Source organism: Coregonus lavaretus (genome assembly GCF_964263955.1).
Source record: "Coregonus lavaretus genome assembly, chromosome: 14".
NCBI classification, from domain to species: Eukaryota; Metazoa; Chordata; class Actinopteri; order Salmoniformes; family Salmonidae; genus Coregonus; species Coregonus lavaretus.
The window spans coordinates 5,887,191-5,913,228 of NC_140001.1; the positions used below are offsets into that span (position 1 = coordinate 5,887,191).

General features: G+C 41.9%; 1 protein-coding gene across 1 annotated transcript; it reads left to right on the forward strand.

The window, feature by feature from the left end:
• The first annotated feature begins 126 nt into the window (after positions 1–126).
• Positions 127–25,983, forward strand: lifra (LIF receptor subunit alpha a). The gene is made up of 18 exons (XM_084176526.1): positions 127–301; positions 6,798–6,950; positions 7,155–7,291; positions 7,525–7,678; positions 10,117–10,392; positions 10,597–10,726; positions 11,278–11,408; positions 11,560–11,705; positions 12,387–12,540; positions 13,176–13,240; positions 13,467–13,683; positions 13,925–14,110; positions 14,251–14,352; positions 16,743–16,892; positions 19,949–20,086; positions 20,801–20,894; positions 21,418–21,484; positions 21,766–25,983. The coding sequence occupies exons 2-18, from the start codon at positions 6,887–6,889 to the stop codon at positions 22,405–22,407; spliced, it is 2,853 nt and encodes a 950-aa protein (XP_084032652.1). The 5' UTR covers positions 127–301; positions 6,798–6,886; the 3' UTR covers positions 22,408–25,983.
• Positions 25,984–26,038: the final 55 nt, after the last annotated feature.

Sequence of the window (26,038 nt, forward strand, 5' to 3'; positions counted from 1 at the left end):
ATCTTATCTATCAAATTACTTCAGATTTGCAAACAGCTAAGGAATGAAGCAGTGGAGAAAGGAGGCTTCAGACCGAAATGGAATCGGACGTGTATCGTAAGCCTTTTCCAGTAAATCCGACATTCTGGAATTCTGAATTTTCTGAACACACGACGAAGCTTGACCAGACAGCTAGCCTGTTGACACTCACATTTAAACTGTCTTTAGATTTGTTTTGTATCTAATATCCACTGGTTGTTGATAAGTAAAAGGTGAATTGTTATAAAATAAGATCTACTACGTGATCCGAGGTCGGCGTAAGGTAATGTGGGATATTTTTATTACACTGAAATGTGTTAACTGACGCGCTCTACCAAAACATGAAACAACATCATGTCTGCATGTAGCGGAGCTAGCTAGAAAGCCAAATATAGTCTGATGGCAAGTAGCCTAGTAGAATTTGACAAAACTATAAACTAGTTAGCTAACGTTATAGTGAGGCTATTATTATTATGGTGTTGGTGGCTTGCATCATCTAGTCTAGAGACATTTTGTAAAGAATCATTGGTGTGTAGGTTGCATCAAGGCCTAACGCGTTAACTACTTATTTAAAATGAGCAAATTTACAACGTTAACGTTAGATAGCTAAGGAAAGGCCATGGCATGTTGTTTTGAAATACAATGTGTATTATAATCATATCTAACCTTACTGGCTATCATACGTTTGATAACAATTTACTTCTATTCATTTAAGATTAGCTATTTGAATATGAACATAACGTTAGCTAACTAGCTTAGTAAACCCAGTATCAAAAACATTATTTGGAAGATATTGCTCATTTAAATAGACGGGTAACGTTAGCTAGCTAGGCAGCCCCACCAACCCTACAATTTAATTATGTCCTTATTAGTTACTATTCAACCATTATTTACATTTTAAAAATATCCAGACATTACATTTCTTTGAACTAAACTAAGTTAAAAATACAATGTTAACAGTACTCACTGGTGTTTTGTTTTGGATTGCTGCATGAAATGGCCCATTACTACCTCTCTGTACATTAACACATGCTAGTTACCTAAACATGTATTGATTTACAATAGTTATTTATCACTGAAGAGTGTCAAGTAACAAGCTAGTGCATCTAGGCGAGATAATATTACGTGGATGGGAGGAAAGGATCACTTTACTCAAAAACAATATTTTGGTATCTTGTTCATTGGTCCAAATGTGCATTTCAGCACTGTTTTCAAGATAGAGTACTTTCAGTACAGCGCTAAAACTGATGAGGATGTGTTCCTCTAACATCCCAGCTTTGACTGAACATGACTTAAAATCCCTTAAAGGGAGTGCAGTGTGAGTTGTTCGACTTGTGTATTTGAAATGCTGTGACCGTGTTCCTTTTCTCACACCGCTGATTATTTACACAGTGGAAGAATAGTTCTGTGTTCAAGTGAGGTGCTGCTGCAAGCTTTTTCAGTTATAACCCTTTTCATTTAGGATACGTGCTAGCCTTATTATTCTGTCTGTCTCATTGTACTGTGTATTTTGATAGTGAGCTGTATTTTCCCCAGAAAGAGAACAAAGACACATTAAGATCAGCACTGTCTTTTCTATTTATTAACTTGAAGGAAAGGAAGGAAACTAGTTAGTTGGCCACGTTCCTAAAAACGGCAGAGGACTAGATCGGCTCCTTCCAGTAAAACAGAAGCAAACACCCTCCCCCATCCTTGGTTTCAATGCTCCACAGAAATGCATTATTGTACATGGTTCTTCTGTAAAACAATCAGTTGTGGGATGCGGACTATTGTGGTGTTTGTAGTCTCTAGGGATTTATAGCAGCCAATATTGATTCCTCTACTCTGCACTTGAACTTCCTTCTCCTTATAGGACTTTGGGAATGAGCTTGTATGCTTTATCACTTCTTGCTTCAGTGTGTCATTTTCCACATAATTCTGAGGTCGTTTGGATGTGAAATACCTGGGGCGGCAGGTAGCTTAGTGGTTAAGAGCGTTGTGCCAGCAACCGAAAGGTCGCTGGTTCTAATCCCCGAGCCGACTAGGTGAAAAATCTGCCGATGTGTCCTTGAGCAAGGCACTTAACCCTAATTGCTCCTGTAAATCGCTCTGGATTAGAGCGTCTGCTAAATGACAAAAAATGTAAGGGCCACTTTATACACCTGTAGACTAGAGACACCTTGTTCATTTCTGGTGGATGATGTTTCGAGCCAAACCATGCAATGCCATTGATGCGTGAAACTGTCATGTCTTTTTCATTGGGAGATCTGCATTAGGGCTGGGCTCTATTTTTCCTCACCTGTAGAGTATTTTATTTTCTAAAAGTAGCAAACCCAGTTAGCCGCCTACAATGTTCCTTTTAATGGGTTTGGTAGAGATCGACACTCCTATAAGTCACAGTTGTGTTAATATTGTAATACGTGATGATAGGCCTGCTCAAGCTTGCCCAAGGGAACTAGACCAACTGGAGTGGAGTCATGACAACATCACAATACAATGTTACATCCAATTTGATTTAACCCCCAATCCCTAGCTCTTGCACATAGATGTATCACACCTAAGGGCATTTTATAGCCTGCTCCCAGAACTGTTTCTGCTATCATGTCAACTCCTTGTCACTCGTTGCATGTTTGGCATGACAAGGAGTTGACATGATAGCACCAACAGATCTGGGACCAGGCTACATTTTACAGATGTAAGATCTTAATTTGAGCCAGTTTGCTACAGCAAGAAAATAATCCTGAACCAACAGGAAATGTGAATTGTTATGTGGATTATAATTAATGGCCATTTTTTTGTAGGGGTTGATAAAAAAATGTATTAGGGGTCTTTCCACCTCAAAAAGCACAAGAAAGAAGATTGACACCCACCATCTGAGATTGTTCTGAAATTGTTTATGTTGATAGAAACTGTTTATGTTGATAGAAACAGATAAGATTAGCATTCCTGCAGCATTATTTTGTTGAAATATAATTTGATCTCTTAGAAATTAAGCTAATTGATTACACCCAAATTGTCAATTTTAATTTATAGGATTCATATAATATTTAATAAATATAGCACCTAACATCCGATTTGGACCAAACTTTTTTTCTAACAATGAGTTAGTGGAATCCAAAGAAATGGTCAAAAGCCACCCACGGACCCTCCACACCCCACGCCAATTAGTAATTTAAGTTGTTGGGTTTACAATGTCTTCAGAAAGTATTCACACCCCTTGACTTCTTCCACATTTTGTTGTGTTACAGCCTGAATTTAAAATGGATTAAATTGAGCTTAATTAATTCACCTTTCAGCGGGACAATAACCTAAAACACAAGGCCAAATCTACACTGGAGTTGCTTACCAAGAAGACGGTGAATGTTCCTGAGTGGCCGAGTTTTGACTTAAATCGGCTTGAAAATCTATGGCAAGACCTGAAAATGGCTGTCTAGCAATGATCAACGACCAACTTGACAGAGCTTGAAGAATTTCTAAAATAAAAATGTGCAAATATTGTACAATCCAGGTGTGTAAAGCTCTTAGAGACTAAATCCAGAAAGACTCACAACTGTAATTGAAATTTGGACTCATCAGACCAAAGGACAGATTTCCACCGGTCTAATGTCCATTGCTCGTGTTTCTTGGCCCAAGCAAGTCTCTTCTTGTTATTGGTGTCCTTTAGTAGTGGTGTCTTTGCAGCAATTCGACCATGAAGGCATGATTCATCCAGTCTCCTCTGAACAGTTGATGTTGAGATGTGTCTGTTACTTGAACTCTGAAGCATTTATTTGGGTTGCAATTTCTGAGGCTGGTAACTCTAATGAATGGTAACATTATCACATGGAAAAGCACCATCTAGTGCTCAGAACCTGGTAATATCAGGATGTAGTCTGGGGCATAAACTTAACAACTTAAATTACTAGTTTCTTTAAACAGGGGGAAGAAAACATCACAAAATTCCCTGAGAATACATTACATAGTATGGTTTATACTCCGAACTGCAGCTCCATACTACATGTCAGACATAGAGAACTGATACTAAATACTCGTTGTTGGCGTGGGATTGGCATAGGGTGTTGGCTTTTGACCATTTCTTTGGTTTCCCCATGTCTTACTCATTGTTAGAAAAAAGCTTAGTCCAAATCGGATATTAGGTACTGTATTTATTGAATATTATATGAATCCTATAAATTAAAATGGCCAATTTGGGTGCAATCAATTAGCTTAATTTCTCAGAGATCAAATTATATTTCAACAAAATAATGCTGCAGGAACGCTAATCTTATCTGTTTCTAACTACAGAAACGATTTCAGAACAATCTGAGATCTCTGAAGTGACAGAACGATCCTTAAGGCAAATCGACATTTTAAAGTGGAAATAGCAAACTTTAGAAGCTTTTCAAACCTCGAATACACTACAAGTTTGCATTTCCTGCTGTGTAGGAACATTCTCAGCAACAAAAGTGTGATCATGTTAAGATCCTACATACAGTTGAAGTCGGAAGTTTACATACACTTAGGTTGGAGTGATTAAAACTCGTTTTTCAACCACTCGACAAATTTCTTGTTAACAAACTATCGCAAGTCGGTTAGGACATCTACTTTGTGCATGACACAAGTAATTTTTCCAACAATTGTTTACAGACAGATTATTTCACTTATAATTCACCTTATCTCAATTCCAGTGGGTCAGAAGTTTACATACACTAAGTTGACTGTGCCTTTAAACAGCTTGGAAAATTCCAGAAAATGATGTCATGGTTTTAGAAGCTTCTGATAGGCTAATTTACATAATTTGAGTGAATTGGAGGTGTACCTGTGGATGTATTTCAAGGCCTACCTTCAAACTCAGTGCCTCTTTGCTTGACCTCATGGGAAAATCAAAAGAAATCAGCCAAGACCTCAGATAAAAATGTGTAGACCTCCACAAGTCTGGTCCATCCTTGGGAGCAATTTTCAAACGCCTGAAGGTACCACGTTCATCTGTACAAACAATAGTATGCAAGTATAAACACCATGGGACCATGCAGCTGTCATACCACTCAGGAAGGAGACACGTTCTGTCTCCTAGAGATGAACGTACTTTGGTGTGAAAAGTGCAAATCAATCCCAGAACTAGCAAAGGACCTTGTGAAGATGCTGGAGGAAACAGGTACAAAAGTATCTATATCCACAGTAAAACGAGTCCTATATCGACATAACCTGAAAGGCCGCTCAGCAAGGAAGAAGCCACTGCTCCAAAACCGCCATAAAAAGCCAGACTACTGTTTGCAACTGCACATGGGGACAAAGATCGTACTTTTTGGAGAAATGTCCTCTGGTCTGATGAAACAAAAATATAACTGTTTGGCCATAATGACCATTGTTGTATTTGGAGGAAAAAGGGGGTTGCTTGCAAGCCGAAGAAAACCATCCCAGCCTTGAAGCACGGGGGTGGCAGCATCATGCTGTGAGGGTGCTTTGCTGCAGGAGGGACTGGTGCACTTCACAAAATAGATTGCATCATGAGGAAGGAAAATTATGTGCATATATTGAAGCAACATCTCAAGACATCAGTCAGGAAGTTAAAGCTTGGTCGCAAATGGGTCTTCCAAATGGACAATGACCCCAAGCATACTTCCAAAGTTGTGGCAAAATGGCTTAAGGACAACAAAGTCAAGGTATTGGAGTGGCCATCACAAACCCTGACCTCAATCCTATAGAACATTTGTGGGCAGAACTGAAAAGGTGTGTGCGAGCAAGGAGGCCTACAAACCTGACTCAGTTACACCAGCTCTGTCAGGAGGAATGGGCCAAAATTCACCCAACTTATTGTGGGAAGCTTGTGGAAGGCTACCCAAAACGTTTGACCCAAGTTAAACAATTTAAATGCAATTCTACCAAATACTAATTGAGTGTATGTAAACTTCTGACCCACTGGGAATGGGATGAAAGAAAGAAAAGCTTAAATAAATAATTCTCTCTACTATTATTCTGACATTTCACATTTTTTAAATAAAGTGGTGATCCTAACTGACCTAAGACCGGGAATTTTTACTAGGATTAAATGTCAGCAATTGTGAAAAACTGAGTTTAAATGTATTTGACTAAGGTGTATGTAAACTTCCGACTTCAACTGTACCTATGCAGTAAACACATCTGGCTCTGTTAATGTGTAATGGAATAATGAAGAATCTGATCTGACCTATCACTGTCTGCTAAAAGCCGACTTCAACTTATTCACATGCATGTATTTACAATCCAACGTTTCTCAAAACAAATTTAATGCAATGTAATGACATTTTTAAGCAGAAGCAAGTCCAAAAGTCATCCAAAATGTTGTGGCTCCTTGTTGGGCTAGGCTAATCATAACAGCTTGTATCTGGTTAATTATTACAACTTCCCTCTGCTCTCTTAGTAAAGTGATTTGCACTAAGTCCTTGTTCCAGAGCTAGGCTACTGCATGCAAATCTACTGTACGGGGAAATGGGAACAATTTGTCTGTGATATTTTTTTACTAGTGCAGCTGCTAGTTTGGTCACATTTTATGCCAGTAATAGCTTTTTTTTTTTGTAGACTTAAAAGAAAACATTATATTATATTGTATGTAGTAGCCTAATGTTTGTTGTTACTCTTTCTCGAAATTGAAGTGGCTCTGCTGAATTCAAGTCAAACAACTACGCCGACTTGTGCCACGTAATCATAGGGTGTCTAACTGATATTGCAATTCTGCGGTCTCAGGTAAATCACATGATAAATTACGTGATGGAGAGACTTTAAGGCTAATGTATTCATAATTTAGTCTTTAATATTTATTGTCTTATTGTGTGTGTCGACAGGGAAGTGCTGTTGTCTCCCATCGCCATGTCTCAACTGCTGTTGCAGTAAACCACAGACTGCATTGCCTGGAAGGATCTAACTGACCACCATGCTAAGTTGGTTCTTCTGCATTCTGCTCCTGGGCCTGAGAGTCACAGAGAGCCAGGCCAGTGGTAAGTCTATCCAGTGAGATGGATTGGTGTTTATATAATATTTTAAGCCTTCTAATAAGACTTTATGAAGGTTCAGTACATGCACATAACAAGTAATAAAGCATCATAACGTTTTATTATCAGATAATATTGATGCTCAGGACTTGATAGTCACTAACTGAAGCATTCTGTATTTGGGTTTTCAAACTGTCGATGGGTCTGCAGGACTCGCGCCTCCACAGCAAGTGAGGCTGGACGCAGACAAGGCAGCACAAAAGCTGTCGGTCACATGGGAGGACGGCCACGCCTCTACCTTTGACGTGGAGATTCTACGCACTGAACTCATGGAGATTGTGTTGAATGTAAGTGAGGTATTATATTTGATCAAGACTGTTTTCATTGAAAAGGTATATTGTGACAGATCCTTATGCTTTCTTAGCGTCTGTAGGCTACGTGTTCAACTTGGAATGTCATGCTCTTCAGTCGTGTCTCTTGACTTGACTTCAGCATGTTCTATTGTCATGGGTGGGATCTGAACCCTGGTCTCCCGCTCAGGAAACCAACGTCTTAACAATTAGACTATTTGTTTTGGTAGGAGACAGTGGGTGTAACAGCAGACCAGAGCACAGGGAAGCACCAATGGAACTGGACCTCTCCAGTACCCCTGGAGTGTACCTCTCTGTCGGTCAAAGTGCGCTCCAGAGACGGCCAAGATGTCAGCGAATGGAGTTCTCAACAGATCCTTCCAGGTTGGTCTCTCTGCATACAGGGGGCTTGCAGCACTCCCTATATATTATTCTTCCTAGAGTAGGGTAAGATTCACACAATCAGAAGGGAATGAGCAGAAATCCGGAATCCTCCAACCAGAACTTCTGGAAAACCTGGGGATTTTGGGAAAGTTATCCGTTATTTTGCAAAAAGGTAGGAATATTACATTTTTCAATAGCATCATGTACTCATAAAACAACAGGTGAGCTGTAGATGTCATTTTTATGGACAGAATTGCCTTTTTAGATAGACCTGTCAGCAGTGTTACTATGATGATGGGTGTGGCATGTTGTTGTTGCTGCAGACCTACTCAAACTAATTGCTCCTCTGGAATAAATCAAGTATTTTACGGTGGGGCAGGTCTATGCCTCCATAATCAGGGTTTTTATTCTGCATAGGAAAGTATTGTGTGGGCTGCCTAAGTGTTGTTTTGGGGCCGCCTATGTCCAAACAGTAAGAAAACGTTTTCAGTGTACACTTAAAGTAAGAATACCACATATATATATATATACAGGTAAAAGTCAGTAAATTAGAATATTTTGAAAAACTTGATTTATTTCAGTAATTGCATTCAAAAGGTGTAACTTGTACATTATATTTATTCATTGCACACAGACTGATGCATTCAAATGTTTATTTCATTTAATTTTGATGATTTGAAGTGGCAACAAATGAAAATCCAAAATTCCGTGTGTCACAAAATTAGAATATTACTTAAGGCTAATACAAAAAAGGGATTTTTTAGAAATGTTGGCCAACTGAAAAGTATGAAAATGAAAAATATGAGCATGTACAATACTCAATACTTGGTTGGAGCTCCTTTTGCCTCAATTACTGCATTAATGCGGCGTGGCATGGAGTCGATGAGTTTCTGGCACTGCTCAGGTGTTATGAGAGCCCAGGTTGCTCTGATAGTGGCCTTCAACTCTTCTGCGTTGTTGGGTCTGGCATTCTGCATCTTCCTTTTCACAATACCCCACAGATTTTCTATGGGGCTAAGGTCAGGGGAGTTGGCTGGCCAATTTAGAACAGAAATACCATGGTCCGTAAACCAGGCACGGGTAGATTTTGCGCTGTGTGCAGGCGCCAAGTCCTGTTGGAACCTGAAATCTCCATCTCCATAGAGCAGGTCAGCAGCAGGAAGCATGAAGTGCTCTAAAACTTGCTGGTAGACGGCTGCGTTGACCCTTGATCTCAGGAAACAGAGTGGACCGACACCAGCAGATGACATGGCACCCCAAACCATCACTGATGGTGGAAACTTTACACTAGACTTCAGGCAACGTGGATCCTGTGCCTCTCCTGTCTTCCTCCAGACTCTGGGACCTCGATTTCCAAAGGAAATGCAAAATTTGCTTTCGTCAGAAAACATGACTTTAGACCACTCAGCAGCAGTCCAGCTCTTTTTTTCCTTAGCCCAGGTGAGACGCTTTTCGCGCTGTTTCTTGGTCAACAGTGGCTTGACACGAGGTATGCGGCAGTTGAAACCCATGTCTTTCAAGCGTCTCTTGGTGGTGGATCTTGAAGCCCTGACTCCAGCAGCTGTCCACTCCTTGTGAATCTCCCCCACATTTTTGAATGGGTTTTTTTTCACAATCTTGACTAGGGCGCGGTGATCCCTATCGCTTGTACACTTTTTCTGACCACAGTTTTTCCTTCCCTTTGCCTCTCTATTAATGTGTTTGGACACAGAGCTCTGAGAACAGCCAGCCTCTTCTGCAATAACCTTTTGTGTCTTTCCCTCCTTGTGCAATGTGTCGATGGTCGCCTTTTGGACAGCTGTCAAATCTGAAGTCTTCCCCATGTTTGTGTAGGCTTCAGAACTGGACTGAGAGACCATTTAAAGCCCTTTGCAGGTGTTTTGAGTTAATCAGCTGATTATTTTGTGGCACCAGGTGTCTTCAAAATGTAACCCTTACACAATATTCTAATTTTGTGACACACGGAATTTTGGATTTTCATTTGTTGCCACTTCAAATCATCAAAATTAAATGAAATAAACATTTGAATGCATCAGTCTGTGTGCAATGAATAAATATAATGTACAAGTTACACCTTTTGAATGCAATTACTGAAATAAATCAAGTTTTTCAAAATATTCTAATTTACTGACTTTTACCTGTATATAAAGTATGTAGAAAAGATCGAAGCTAGACAGTCAGGAGTATTTTTGTCATGGCATGGGGCCCGCATTGATTTTGTTACGTTCAAGTCATTCAGATACTATGGCAAAATGGGTAGAATTGCAGGAAATTTGTATTAAAACAGCTAAAGAGGAGGACCTGTAAAATGTTCAGTCAGCGACCGTACCATTGGTGACGCCCACCACCCCATTTTGAGCCAGAAAAAAAAAAGGTTATTCTTCTCCCAAGTATCTAAAATGTAGATTTATTTGTTTCTCACCCCCCCCCCCCCCCAGGGTTGGACCTCCCGGACAACGCGGTTGCACAAATGTACCCAGAGGGGAAAACGGTTCCCGTGGGCAGCGACATGACGTTCTGCTGCATCGTGGAAGAGGGTCAGCAGTTTGGGAACCTGTGGTACAAAACCTTACAGATGAACGAGACCATGCTGAGTAGGCGGACCTACGCTACCACGATGACCATTCGGGAACCGTCCAACCCCTCCGGGACCAATGTGGTCTGCAGCAACGAGAAGAACATAATGGTCACCGGCGCCGTCGTGTTCGTGGGGTGTAAGTGCACTTTGTAGTGAAGGGTTTGCATTTGTTCAATGCAGAATTCCCTACATGCAGACCCTCAAACTTTCACTAGTAGTGAATCAATCACGGCTAAGCTGCATTGTATGTCTGTTATCTATTGTACAGTATGTGAATGGCTATTGGCTAAGCATGTTAAGAGATTTTCCTTGACCATACCCCCCCCACCACCATCTCTAGACCCCCCTCTGCCCAGTGACTTGGTGTGTGAGACCCATGACCTGATCTCTGTGGACTGTCAGTGGACAAAGGGCCGAGATACCTACCTGTTTGGAAAGACCCGTCAGACGTACTACACCCTGAACGGAAGGTACAGTCTTACAAACGTTCACATTTGATCCTCTATGTTTCCTGAATAGATGACGTTAATGGTGCAATATGCAGAAATCGATCCGCCATTCTAATAATTCGCCTAATTTCAGTTGATGTGAGAAAACAAGCACTCAGAGTGTAGAGAATCATTGTATCATCTAAACCGCTGTGAAATATATTTTCCATAACCAAAAATATTGTATTTTCAGCTGTTTGAAGGTGGTGTACAAAACTGAAAGTAAAAGACGCAAAAACTAAACTTAAGAACGGGAAGCATAGAAATAGTGCACATAGAAGATATCTACTGCTTCTTAGACTTGCTTTCAATGAGAATGACAGATCTATAACTCACATTTCTATGTGAATTTGGTTGGATCGCCCAAAAAGTTACATATTGCAGCTTTAGATATGTCTGTGTTGCAAATGGCCTCTAGTCAAAAGTAGTGCACTGTATAGGGAATAGGATGCAATTTGGGACGCAATAACCTGGCTATTGGAGGGGATATAATGTCTGCTCTCATCCCTTTTCTTTGCCATTGGAATGTTCAGGAACTGCACCAAAGCCAAGAACAGCAACATGCATTGTGGTTGGGAGCAGTGGGAAGGGAACTGGACCCTAGTCGCACGCAACCCGCTGGGCCAGTTCAGGCTTACAGACGCAGCCCAGCTGGGTCACAGAGGTAAGTGCTGCTGTTCGATACAGTCTCATTATTACTAAATGTTATTCATATTATATTACTGTGTGTAAACTTCAATACAACAAGTCACAGCATCAGCAGTGCTGCAGAGCAAGGTCTTTATACACTCTTTTGAATGTAATGTTTTTGCCAGTCCGTCCAGTGGCCCCTGTGAATTTGACCACCCCAGAGGTCTATAGCTGGAATGCCAGTGTGGGTTGGCACTGGAACTACAATGGTTACGAGAGGCTGTCCCTTATCTGCCAGGTGCAACGTACCAGCCACTGGAACAGCAGCACAGTGAGTGGACTTAAAGGGCTGCTTTATCCAATCTACATGTTTGGGTTACATTAAAGGACAAGTTCGTTTCTTTCTTTCGTTTTTAGCGATTTTTCATTTGGTTTTGAGAAACTTACCCCCACCAGCCAAGTGAAATCGCAAAACAGGTGTCTGTCTGGGCTCTTCTATAACATGCCATTTACATCAAAGATTTGGTTGAAAAAAGTAAACGTCTCCTTTTAATCTTACCTTGAGTTGTCTATGTAAGCCAGTAGTGACAGCATCCACAATAATCTGTTGTTTACCTTTGCTACAGGCAGTAGTTAGCATGATTTAGCATCATCCTCAAAAATGAACGTAATCCAATATCCCTGATGTTACCAAACGTCCTCACAAATGGAGGAAGGGGAAAAACCAAATGTTTTGTGTGTGATACATTTTTTGAATAATATTTAAATAATAAGGGAGTACAGAGAGTAAGGAGGTAAAGAGTTAGACATTTAAAGGGGGATATTGGAACATCTCAAAGTATTCGACCACTACCGCCCTTATTCAATTCTATTTGAACGAGACAGTGATCATGAGAATATGGAGGAAAGGATCATGTGAATATGTATATGACTTAAAAAATCATGACTTTCATTGAAATAATCAGTTGTATTGTATGGTTTTGTGTTGTCTTTTTTTTTTTAAACCATCTAGCAAACCTACACTGGTCACGGACTGACCACAGTGGTACTGAAGGACCTGCAGCCCGATGAAGAGTACAGCGTTAAGGTCCGCTGTGGATCCCAGAAGAACTTCTGGAAATGGGGAGAGTGGAGTTTGCCGCTGAGTTTCCAAACCAAAATGGACCGTAAGCACACACCCCTTGTCATTGGAGATATTTTTGTGAACATTCTTTTATTAAATATAAATAAATAGTGGGATTGAGACGAAAGGTTTTACAGATGAGGCCTTACAGAGGTATACACTGACAGAGATCATATATAAATCATACAAAAGTAAACATCTAAAAGAAATGCAACATAATCACAGTAGCAGTTAACTCTGGAATGAGACTTGACATTCCAATGACTAGGAGCTGCCTTTGACCTGGTCATGAGGCATTTATATTTTTGGCCACATGGCGGTGCTGTTTCCACACATACTGCTTTCATTAGACAATAAGGAAACACTGAAATACAGAACTAAACACTTTTTAAGGATGGAATCCTGCAGTAGGGGAAACGGCGCCACGGCCGTTGTTATTGTTTTTGTTTGGTTGACTAAGCAGAGCTGGGGAGCGTGGTGCCTCGTGGTAAAACAATGGTGCCTCGTGGTAAAACATGTTGCCTTACATATGCTGCTGTTCCATCGCGCGTGTCAGAGGGGGGAAAACAGTGTTCATTGTTTGCAGTAACTTCTTTGTTGTAATATCGCCAACGGCCGTGGCAGTTTCACCATGAAGTATTCTAGCTTTAAAGCTCTGTTTTTTTTCTCCTGTGCCAGGCCCCAAGGCTCCTGACATATGGGTGTGGATGGACAGCGACAACCTAGGCCGTGTTTTGTGGAAAGTGAGTACTACGTAGCTGCTTACCGTAATATATTGGGTTTCTGTGTGTGTGAGTGGTCATGTAGCTACACTACTAAGGGCCTTTCCCAGACTAGTCCTGGATTTAAAAGCACTTTCAATAGAAATTCTCCATTAAGCATGTTTTTTTTGTCCAGCACTAGCCTTGATCTGTGTCTGCAAAACTGTCCCTAAATGTACTCTTCACCGGCTATGCTTTTCCCCTCAAGCCTCTAACAAAGAGAGAGAGCCACGGCCAGGTCAGCGGTTATGAGGTGACCCTGTGGAGCCCCGAGGAGAATGGCCAACAGACTTTCACCCTCCCCCAGAGCATGTACAGTCACCCCATCAACATGACTGACCGCGGGAGTAAAGTCACGGTCACTGCGCGGAACCCTGCAGGAGTTTCCCTCCCAGCGAACATCGTCATCCCCAGACACTTGCCAGGTAAGAATGGGGGAAAAGGAGGCCCGAATTCAGCGTCTCAGAATAGGACTCCGGATCTAGGATCAGTTTGGCTTTTGAAATCATCATTAATAATAGGGCACTAGGATCAGCACTCCTGCTCTGAGACACTTTATGAATACTTGCCTTGGCACTCCCTCCCTTACACATATAACTTTAAAAGGGATGCATGTTGGGAAAACAAGGGCTCTAGGACTGAGACTGAACTGTGACTGTCTTTTAGATACAGAGGACACCACCATCTCCAAGGTCGCGTTCAATGGCAGTGGGTTTCCCCTGTCCTGGGTGGCCCAAACTAACGCTAGCTGTGGCTACGTGGTGGACTGGTACAACACTAGCTGCACACAGGACTGCAGTGTGGAGTGGACCAAGGTGGCAGCGGACAACACCAACACCGTGGTTCAATCCAGTGAGTCTGGGATGGACCTTTTTTTCATGTTTAAATAATCGATTTAGTGTGTGACTGGCCCATCTGGCATTTGCCAGAAATGCCAGACAGCCTGTCCATCGCTGAGTGTGTCTCAATAAATGCTTTTTTCTCCTTCCCAGGTAACTTTTTTGCAGGAGTGAGATACACGTTTTCTTTGTACGCCTGTTCATCAGAGTCCACGGTTCTGCTAGAGAGGTGGCATGGGTACATGCAGGAACTGGGTAGGTTGGCTGGCAATTGAATGACTGCATTGAGCATATTGTATTTGTCTTTTTCAGGGATATTTTACTCCAGAAAACACGTTTGAGCATTTTGTTCATTAATACACTACGCTTGTCTTATATTAAATTGCTTAGATCATAGGAATCACTGTGCTGCCATATTTATATACCTATCCAAGGCCTTTGATACTGTCGACCATCCCCTACTCATTCAAAGTTGTCTGAAATATGCCTCGACCAGGCGTCTTGCAAGTGGTTTGGGAACTATCTGTCAGACAGGAGACCATGTGTGCTTTCTGATGGTGTCAAGTTAACTCGATATTACTAAAGGTGTCCTGCAGGGGTCGATTTTGGGACCTGACCTCTTTACTATTTATATAATCATATTGGTCTATTTGCAAAGACCAGTAACATTTATCAGTATGCAGATGACAATTATGTACTCTACTGCCCTATGGCTGACCAGGCTATGTTGGAGCTGCAATCAGATTTGTTGATTTAAAATTGGTACTTAATGCGGGAAAAACTAAATGTATTCTGTTTTCTAATTCTCATAGCAATATTTCAGATGGCTTACACGTTTATGCATTGGATGGTTCTTTTATCGAGCAGGTTCCAGCCTATAAATATCTGGCCTTTTGGATTGACAATAATTTGACGTTGAAAAAACATACGGATGAGCTACAGTGAGGGAAAAAAGTATTTGATCCCCTGCTGACTTTGTACGTTTGCCCACTAACAAAGACATGATCAGTCTATAATTTTAATGGTAGGTTTATTTGAACAGTGAGAGACAGAATAACAACAACAAAATCCAGAAAAACGCATTTGTCAAAAATGTTATAAATTGATTTGCATTTTAATGAGGGAAATAAGTATTTGACCCCCTCTCAATCAGAAAGATTTCTGGCTCCCAGGTGTCTTTTACACAGGTAACGAGCTGAGATTAGGAGCACACTCTTAAAGGGAGTGCTCCTAATCTCAGCTTGTTACCTGTATAAAAGACACCTGTCCACAGAAGCAATCAATCAATCAGATTCCAAACTCTCCACCATGGCCAAGACCAAAGAGCTCTCCAAGGATGTCAGGGACAAGATTGTAGACCTACACAAGGCTGGAATGGGCTACAAGACCATCGCCAAGCAGCTTGGTGAGAAGGTGACAACAGTTGGTGCGATTATTTGCAAATGGAAGAAACACAAAAGAACTGTCAATCTCCCTCGGCCTGGGGCTCCATGCAAGATCTCACCTCGTGGAGTTGCAATGATCATGAGAATGGTGAGGAATCAGCACAGAACTACACGGGAGGATCTTGTCAATGATCTCAAGGCAGCTGGGACCATAGTCACCAAGAAAACAATTGGTAACACACTACGCCATGAAGGACTGAAATCCTGCAGTGCCCGCAAGGTCCCACTGCTCAAGAAAGCACATATACAGGCCCGTCTGAAGTTTGCCAATGAACATCTGAATGATTCATCTGAATGATTTCATACGCATCACTGCATCCTGCATCAAAAGATTGACTGGTCGTCATTAATGTCCCGTCGGGCTTTTCATTACTCAATTTCTGTTTAAAAAGCTCTACTACACTAGTTTCCAACTTACATTTACATTTACATTTTAGTCATTTAGCAGACGCTCTTATCCAGAGCGACTTACAGGAGCAATTAGGGTTAAGTACCTTGCTCAAGGGCACATCGACAGATTTTTCACCTAGTCGGCTCAGGGATTAGAACCAGCGACTTCACTGTTAATATATAAAACTATGAGATACCAAACACGTGGACAGGGATGGTTAACTCTCAAGGTTCCTCTAGTAACTATCGATCTAGGTACATCCTCCTTCAGTTTTAGTGCCCCCCCTCCCTCTGGGGCACTTTAGGACTTCAATGTTGAGTGGAATTAATGAGAATTGCAACTGTTTGGATTTGAATATAATCAATTGTATTTGTGGTGTTTTGAAGCTGTACTGTAGTGTTGTTTATGTCATTTTTATTGATCATTTAGAATTTGTTGTATTGTTGTCCTCAGGGCAGCATTGTAAATGAGACCCTGGTCTCAATAGGTTCCCCTGCATAAATAAAATACAAATCAAAACAACACTGTTGATATGGTCTCAACAGTATTCAAGATAGAGCAAGAAGTACCAATCTAAAAGTGTGCTGATGAAGCGTTTTGCATCATATGATACATTTTCTATTACCATACTTTCCTTCTGTGTACTGAAAGTGCTCTATCTAGCGAACCTGACTGCTGACATGTACAATTTTATGGGACCGTATCAACAGTGGACTAATTTAACAAAATACTAAAGTATTTTTTGAGTGAACTATCCCTTTAAATATCTCCCTTGTCACGTCTGACCCTCCCTCTCCCTTTCTATGCAGTCCCGTCTCAGGCCGTCCCCAGGCTGTCACCCAACCAGGAGGGCTCTGACGTCCAGCTGACCTGGGATCAGATTCCACTGGAGCATCAGAGAGGCTTCATCCTGGGATACACCGTCTACCTGACAAACGCATCCCACCTCACCCTACTGGGTAACTCTTCAACCCTAACCCTACTGGGTAACCCTTCACCCTAACCCTACTGGGTAACCCTTCACCCTAACCCTACTGGGTAACTCTTCACCCTAACCCTACTGGGTAACCCTTCACCCTAACCCTACTGGGTAACCCTTCACCCTAACCCTACTGGGTAACCCTTCACCCTAACCCTACTGGGTAACCCTTCACCCTAACCCTACTGGGTAACCCTTCACCCTAACCCTACTGGGTAACTCTTCACCCTAACCCTACTGGGTAACCCTTCACCCTAACCCTACTGGGTAACTCTTCAACCCTAACCCTACTGGGTAACCCTTCACCCTAACCCTACTGGGTAAATCTTCACCCTAACCCTACTGGGTAACCCTTCACCCTAACCCTACTGGGTAACCCTTCACCCTAACCCTACTGGATAACCCTTCACCCTAACCCTACTGGGTAACTCTTCACCCTAACACTACTGGGTAACTCTTCACCCTAACCATCACCCAACTGGGTAACTCTTCAAAATAGCCCCTGGGCCCGGATTTATACAGTGGGGGAAAAAAGTATTTAGTCAGCCACCAATTGTGCAAGTTCTCCCACTTAAAAAGATGAGAGAGGCCTGTAATTTTTATCATAGGTACACGTCAACTATGACAGACAAAATGAGGAAAAAAAATCCAGAAAATCACATTCTAGGATTTTTAATGAATGTATTTGCAAATTATGGTGGAAAATAAGTATTTGGTCAATAACAAAAGTTTCTCAATAATTTGTACAGGTCAAACGTTTTCTGTAAGTCTTCACAAGGTTTTCACACACTGTTGCTGGTATTTTGGCCCATTCCTCCATGCATATCTCCTCTAGAGCAGTGATGTTTTGGGGCTGTCGCTGGGCAACACGGACTTTCAACTCCCTCCAAAGATTTTCTATGGGGTTGAGATCTGGAGACTGGCTAGGCCACTCCAGGACCTTGAAATGCTTCTTACGAAGCCACTCCATCGTTGCCCGGGCGGTGTGTTTGGGATCATTGTCATGCTGAAAGACCCAGCCACATTTCATCTTCAATGACCTTGCTGATGGAAGGAGGTTTTCACTCAAAATCTCACGATACATGGCCCCATTCATTCTTTCCTTTACACGGATCAGTCGTCCTGGTCCCTTTGCAGAAAAACAGCCCCAAAGCATGATGTTTCCACCCCCATGCTTCACAGTAGGTATGGTGTTCTTAGGATGCAACTCAGCATTCTTTGTCCTCCAAACACGACGAGTTGAGTTTTTACCAAAAAGTTATATTTTGGTTTCATCTGACCATATGACATTCTCCCAATCCTCTTCTGGATCATCCAAATGCACTCTAGCAAACTTCAGACGGGCCTGGACATGTACTGGCTTAAGCAGGGGGACACGTCTGGCACTGCAGGATTTTAGTCCCTGGCGGCGTAGTGTGTTACTGATGGTAGGCTTTGTTACTTTGGTCCCAGCTCTCTGCAGGTCATTCACTAGGTCCCCCCGTGTGGTTCTGGGATTTTTGCTCACCGTTCTTGTGATCATTTTGACCTCACGGGGTGAGATCTTGCGTGGAGCCCCAGATCGAGGGAGATTATCAGTGGTCTTGTATGACTTCCATTTCCTAATAATTGCTCCCACAGTTGATTTCTTCAAACCAAGCTGCTTACCTATTGCAGATTCAGTCTTCCCAGCCTGGTGCAGGTCTACAATTTTGTTTCTGGTGTCCTTTGACAGCTCTTTGGTCTTGGCCATAGTGGAGTTTGGAGTGTGACTGTCTGAGGTTGTGGACAGGTGTCTTTTATACTGATAACAAGTTCATACAGGTGCCATTAATACAGGTAACGAGTGGAGGACAGAGGAGCCTCTTAAAGAAGAAGTTACAGGTCTGTGAGAGCCAGAAATCTTGCTTGTTTGTAGGTGACCAAATACTTATTTTCCACCATAATTTGCAAATAAATTCATTAAAAATCCTACAATGGGATTTTCTGGATTTTTTTTCTCAATTTGTCTGTCATAGTTGACTTGTACCTATGATGAAAATGACAGGCCTCTCTCATCTTTTTAAGTGGGAGAACTTGCACAATTGGTGGCTGACTAAATACTTTTTTTCCCCACTGTAGATTGCTAACTCTAAATATGATATTGTTGCTAGATAGCCATGTAGGCTAATTGATTAATCTATTAGTAAATGTAGGCTAATGTCCTACAAAACCTTCCAGCGCTAGGCCTAGGCTACTTGATGGAGACCTATTCACTGCAAATGGCGCGCTCCACCCAACTCGGCTCCGCGGGCGTATCAAAACCATACTAACTACAGCCTGTTCCGGTTGTGCGTGAACTCAATATTAAGAGGTGAGAAATATATGATATACTCACAGAAAGCTGTGACTCTCCTCTGTGTAACTAGAACAACAGTAGTTGCTTTAAAAACTGTATTTTTGCCGCAGTTTTGAGCAATGGTCATATGCTTATGCTTCTCAGAATGCATCTCTCCCTCCTCCGTGTCACAGTGGGGAGAGAGAGTGAGAGTCAGCAGACTACAGCCAAACAGGGATAGGAAGATACTTTCATAGCAGGAATCAACATAATGCATAGGCTATTATTATTGTTGACCAAATCATGGTTTTAGAAAAATATAGAGCAACGTTCTGTAGCAAAATCACCGAAAATTTCCGACGTAAGCAAAATGCTTCGGTAAGAGGATTTCAATGTCGTTGTCTGTAATTTTGGGTTTATCGTCCCAGCCCTATGCATACATACTGTGCATAAATACATCAGTGAAGGCTGTTGAGGGGAGGACGGCTCAAAATAATGGCTGGAGCAAATGGAATGGCATCAAGCCACGTGTTTGATGTATTTGATACTATTCCGCTACAGCCATTACCATGAGCCAGTCCTCCCCAATTAAGGTGCCACAAACCTCCTGTGATATACATTTAGCCCTCAGCCCTCAACAAGGACATATCAGGTGAGCTGTGTTTAAGCCTCTCAACTAGTGGAACTCACCAGTGGTAACCATGGACAACATCTATGTTTCCTCTCTCTCTGATTGCCAGCCAACATCACAGATCCACAGCTCACCAACCACACAGTCAGGCACCTGGTCCTGGGCTCCTACAAGTTCACTGTCAAGGCCTACACTGCAGCAGGGGAGGACGGAGGCGCCACAGTGTCCATCTCACTGGATCCCTACAGTACGTTCTGTCAACATTCTCTCTGTTCTCACAGCTGTTTTTAGGCCTCGTAGTTTTACATTAAGTTCTGTCAACATTCTCTCACAGTTCTCACAGCTGTTTTTAGGCCTCGTAGTTTTACATTAAGTTCTGTCAACATTCTCTCACAGTTCTCACAGCTGTTTTTAGGCCTCATAGTTTTACATTAAGTTCTGTCAACATTCTCTCACAGTTCTCACAGCTGTTTATAGGCCTCATAGTTTTACAGTACATATTGTCAATGTTCTCACAGCTGTTTTTAGGCCTCGTAGTTTTACAGTACATATTGTCAATGTTCTCACAGCTGTTTTTAGGCCTCGTAGTTTTACAGTACATATTGACAATGTTCTCACAGCTGTTTATAGGCCTCATAGTTTTACAGTACATATTGACAATGTTCTCACAGCTGTTTATAGGCCTCATAGTTTTACAGTACATATTGACAATGTTCTCACAGCTGTTTCTATGCCTCACTGTTCTACAGTACGTTCTCTCACATTTGTTCATTGTACACTCTTGGATTAGAATGGATCAGTGCTGTAAGTAATGTGTTAGTATCCGACTGCTAGTATGTGTAGCAGTCATCTGTGAGTTTCAGGGCATTCGTTTTAGTCTGCTCCGATTGGATCAGGATGCAAAGAGATGTAAACAGCACAGCACCATGGCATCTCTAACATTCCCCTTCCTTTCCTGTAGCCTATTGGCTGATCCTGGAGCTCCTGGTTGCTCTGGGCGCCATGACCTGTGTCCTGATCCTCATCACCATCGCTTGCTACAGGAAGAGGAAATGGTAGGCTTGTGTTTTTCACTGCTTTGGCAGAGTCAAAAGGAGTAGTTTGATCTTGGGTCACTTTTGCATTTCCCGGCCACTAATGGTTGTAAAGGTTCGGATTGGGGGAGGGGAAGCTGATCCTATATCTGAACCTAGAGGAAATGTAACCCCGGAGCCAGTAAAAACCTAAATCACCAACACCAGATTGTCTGTTATAATTTCGCAAAAAGGCCAGAGGGGGTGTGGTATATGGCCAATATACCACGGCTAAGGGCTGTTCTTATGCACGATGCAACGCAGAGTGCCTGGATACAGCCATTAGCTGTGGTATATTGGCCATATACCACAAACCCCCTGGGTGCCTTATTGCTATTATAAACTGGTTACCAACGTAATTAGAGCAGTAAAAATACATGTTTTGTCATACCCGTGGTATACGGTCTGCTATACCACAGCTTTCAGCCAATCAGCATTCAGGGCTCGAACCACCCAGTTTATAACAGAGAATAATGTTATTATGCTTTTTGTTTTTCATGAAAAGGGTGAAGAAGGCCTTCTACCCCGAAATTCCAGAGCCCAAGCTACCAGGAGACTGGGGGATAACACAGGTAAGCTCTCTGTTCTTATCCTATCAGTGTGGCCTAATCCCTTCTAGTCACTGTGTTCTCTTTCTCCATCTTCACCATCTTGGGGAAAACATGATGCCAGACACAGGACTAGGGTGACAAAATTCCTCGATTTTTCAGAAATCTAGGTTGGAGGATGCCCTGAATCAGGAGAGAATAAGCAGAAAATACAGAATCCTCCAACCAGCATTTCTGGAAAGTTAGTAGAACTTTGTAACAGGACTTTTTCTCATAAGCACTAAATAATGTGTGTTTGTTTCCAGGGGACTTTGGACGTGAAGCCCTCGCCCCACAGCATGGTGCACATCGTGGAGGACCCCGTGTGGGACTCAAGCAAGGAGGCTCTGGTGAGCGTTCCCGAGGAGGACGAGGAGGGTACAGGTGACGAGGCGGCCGACACCGACGAGCCCGCCGTGCTTCGCTACTACAACCAGGTGGTGGAGGAGGGCTCCTCCTCCCGGGGTCGTCCTCACGCCTCCGACTCCTCGGCCTCCTCCACCGGCTCCATGGACTCAGGACACACCGACGTCACCTACACCGGCATCCAGACCTCGGCCTGCTCCCTGGCCCACTTCCAGCCTCAGCCTGATGCATCCCAATGTGCTGGCGATGGAGGTTACCGGCCCCAGATGCAGTCTGCATCATGCCCCGAGGATCCCCAAGCTGGCCCTGAGGAGCACCTTCAGCCCCCTGTGGGCTCTTTTGGAGGGTACCAGCCCCAGTGCTCTTGGAAACAGGACTCCCCCGAGGCTGACGGCGGCTTGGACCAAGCCTACCTGGGCAGTCCCACCTCCGTCACCTCCTCCCAGTTCCTGCTCCCTCATGACACCTCCTCAGAGGAGGGCAAGGAGCACCCGTCATCAGCAAGCACCTGGTTCCACAACCTCCTGACGGGCAAACCCTGAGGCAGCCCAATGTCATGACGACGAGTCACGAGCTTCACATCCAATTTGTCACTGCCTTCTCTCACCTTCCCAACCGGGCATTTGTTGTTACAATACACATTTCAATGTTATGTTTCTAAGCTCATGTTGGTGTAAACTAACAAATGTCACTCCTAAAAGAACACTAATTACACTAATCCTAGATTTGCTGGATTGCGTTTGTGGAGATTGAGCGGTTTGTGGGAGCTGCCGTGCTACTGAAAGGCATTCTAGTTCATAGAAAGTTGACAGCATTTTCTAAAACAATTGCCCTGAAAATCACAGATGTCTGCTACACGTACTAGTAGTTAGATTCTGACACAATTAATGAAGAAGTCTGAATTACTTATTGTTGTCCTCTGAAACTTTCTGGTAATAGCAAATATTCACTGAAATAAGCTAGTAGTACATGGAAAAATGTACTATCATGTTATATTTTATTGTGTATTTTTGTGTTTTCGTTCCAAGCCAGGGGCCTCAGAAGGTGCCCTTGCTAAATGTGGAAGATAAGTCAGTTCCCCCTCATGGTTTTAAGTATGCATTTGAAACGCACCACTTTTCACTTGCACATTCTTAGATATAACAAAAAATATATATGTGTTTTGCATGGTTGTATTGTTAGATATATTCCAGATCTGTTGGGCCTCCACCATTGAACTGTTGTTTGTTCTACAGCCCTTTACTAAATCACGCCTTGACAGTTTAAACAAACATAAGTGTTGCCTTAAATGTTATGCTTCCAATCATTTTGGCCTGTTTCGACAAATGTTTTATGCCTTGTAAATAGATCAATATGGGGTATCAAAACAACTGAACACATTATGCAGAATTGCATCATGGGATCTGGAGTTTACCCTCCAATGCAGTGGGATATGGATATAGAGGTAATCCTCCATAATAGTGCAATGCAGGCTTGGGGTCAATTTCAATTAAGTTAATTCAGGAAGTGAACTCAAATTGCATTTAAAATGTTCCTCAATGCTTTTCAACGAAAAGGAATTGGAATTTTCTCTTTACTTCCTGAATTGAAGCGGAATTGACCCCAAGCCTAGCACGACGTATAAATAGTTTAAAAATAGATTCTTGGCCAACGGTTTTCCTACTAAATAGTAATTAACACTATTTTTGGCATTATTCAGACATACTACAAATGCCTATAGAATTGTTACTGTGAAGTGAATACACATGCACTAAGTAAATACAGGCTTGGAGTTATTGTTGGTGTTTGAGAACAGCTGTTCTAAGTTAGCCTGGATCGCTAGTTGAAGTGGTTGCAGTGGATTTGCTGTGAGTGCCTGTTGATGTGTTTCAGGGAGATCCAGATGAACTTGTGTATAGTATATTATAAACTGGGTGGTTCGAGCCCTGAATGCTGATTGGCTGAAAGCCGTGGTGTATCAGGGTATGACAAAACGTTACTTTTCACTGCTCTAATTACATTGGTAACCAGTTTATAACAGCAATAAGGCAGCTCGGGGGTTTGTGGTAAATGGACAATATACCACGGCTAAGGACTGAATCCAGGCACTCCACGTTGCATCGTGCTTTAGAACAGCCCTGAGCCATGGTATATTGGCTATATATCACACCCCCTTGGGCCTTATTGCTTAATTATAGTAGAGTATTTCCTGGGTTGTTGTCAGAGAATACAGGACAATCTGGGAGCCGGTGTCGAACTTTTCAGCGAACATTGATATCTTGTCGTAGCCTGGTCCCAGATCTATTTATGCACTTGCCAACTCCATTGACAAGGAGTTTGGCATGATGGCACAAGCAGACTGGCTAATCGTGTCACTCTTCCATTTTCTCAGAGCCTCCAGCAACAAAGCTTTAAGTACTACTGTGACATATGTAGAGGAATAATAGAGTAGCCATAATAAATGGCTTTAATAGACATGCTCTTCTGAAGTCGTCTTCAGAGCGTTGGAGACTAACCTAATGCTATGCGTTAAAATTTTATGTTGATTTGGTAAACACTGCTCTTGCTCTGAAGTTATTTTTTTATATATATCGTAAATTGTGTATTTCCTACCTTCTCTGTCTCACAACAACTCTGTACAGTTGTATAACATTTTAAAAAATATATTTGTCCTGGAATTCTAGAAATCTCTAGTTTTTTTTGAGGGGGGGGGGGGGGGGGGGGGGGGGGGAGAATCAGACAATGTATCTATCTTGTTAGGTCTGTTACATGTTACAGGGTTTGAATCAAGTCATATCACTCACTGATGCAAGCGATGTATTTGTCCAAACAGTCTAATGTAATGGCATTACTTCCAGCTTCAGCTTGCTTGGGTTGTGTTGTAATAGGGATTTTAGTGATAGGAATCGTGATGTCTGCTAATGGCTCATGGCTTCTTGTTTTGCCTGTAAGTTTGTGCATGTTGTATAAACTATTAACCATTTTTAAGAGTGGAATTTCCTTCAACATCAAAATAATGATGATATATATACTATGTACTACTTAATATGTAATAACAATAATAATGACATTGTGCATGACAGCTTGACTCATGTCTTTCAGAAAATTATGCAGCTCCTATTCTGAACACTGAAAATGCTTGGTTTGCGTACACACCAAATGGTACCCTATTCCCTATATAGTGTACTACTCTACATAGGGAATAGAGCCCCATGGTGGAGGTGTCATAATACCCATAAATCCTAGAGGTCAAACAGGAAAATGGTTCCAATCGTTTTTTTCCACCATTCATTTTTCCTATAGGGGATTTTAGAAAGACTTAAATGTTTAGTGTAGGCATACTCGGGCGTGACGTTTTGATAACCATGTAAATCTCTCTCGGACAAGGTGACTTTTATCAATATATTCGGCTTAATTTACTCTGATTCGAAAATGCTAATTACCATCAAAGTAGACATCAATGCAAAATGACTAATCCCTGCAAGCTCCTGCACGTCATCTCTAGCTGACACCTTTGCTAACAGGTATTGTGTCAATTTAAAACTTGCACAAGACAGTTTACAGAATTGACCATTTTAAAGAAATGTAGCCAATTTATTCATTACTACATTTAGCTAACATTAGATAGTTAATCCAGAGATTCTTACCTTTGCCTCGATTCGGCAGTCTCGTCGAGATCATTTGTAGTTCTTTGTGATAGCCACATTAGCAGCTAATTAGAATTTCATTTTGGGTGTGTAAATACAGGTGAATACATTGATAAATGTCATCTTGTCCTAAAGAGATTTACACAGTTACCAAAACGTCACGCCAGGGTAAGCCTACAAGAAACACAGCCCTTATTTTATGTGTTTCTAAAATCCACTATGGGATAAATTAATGGTGTAAAAACGTTTGGAACCATTTCCCTGTTTGACTGCTAGGTGTTATGACTCATTCTGTGGTACTCTATAGGGTCCCATATTTGGAAGCAGCCTTGGTTTATTGGAGAAAAACACTGAACATTTCTTACATTTTACATTTACATTCTTCAGGAGGATTATCAACTGAACAAAATTAGAACACTAATTGTTAAAACACTGCTAAGTGCTAACACTGCAATGTAACCTGTTTTTAAGGCAATAAAGTATTAAAACCTCTCTTACTGTGAATTATTTTACAAGAAGAAACACACACACATATTGTATTGCATAA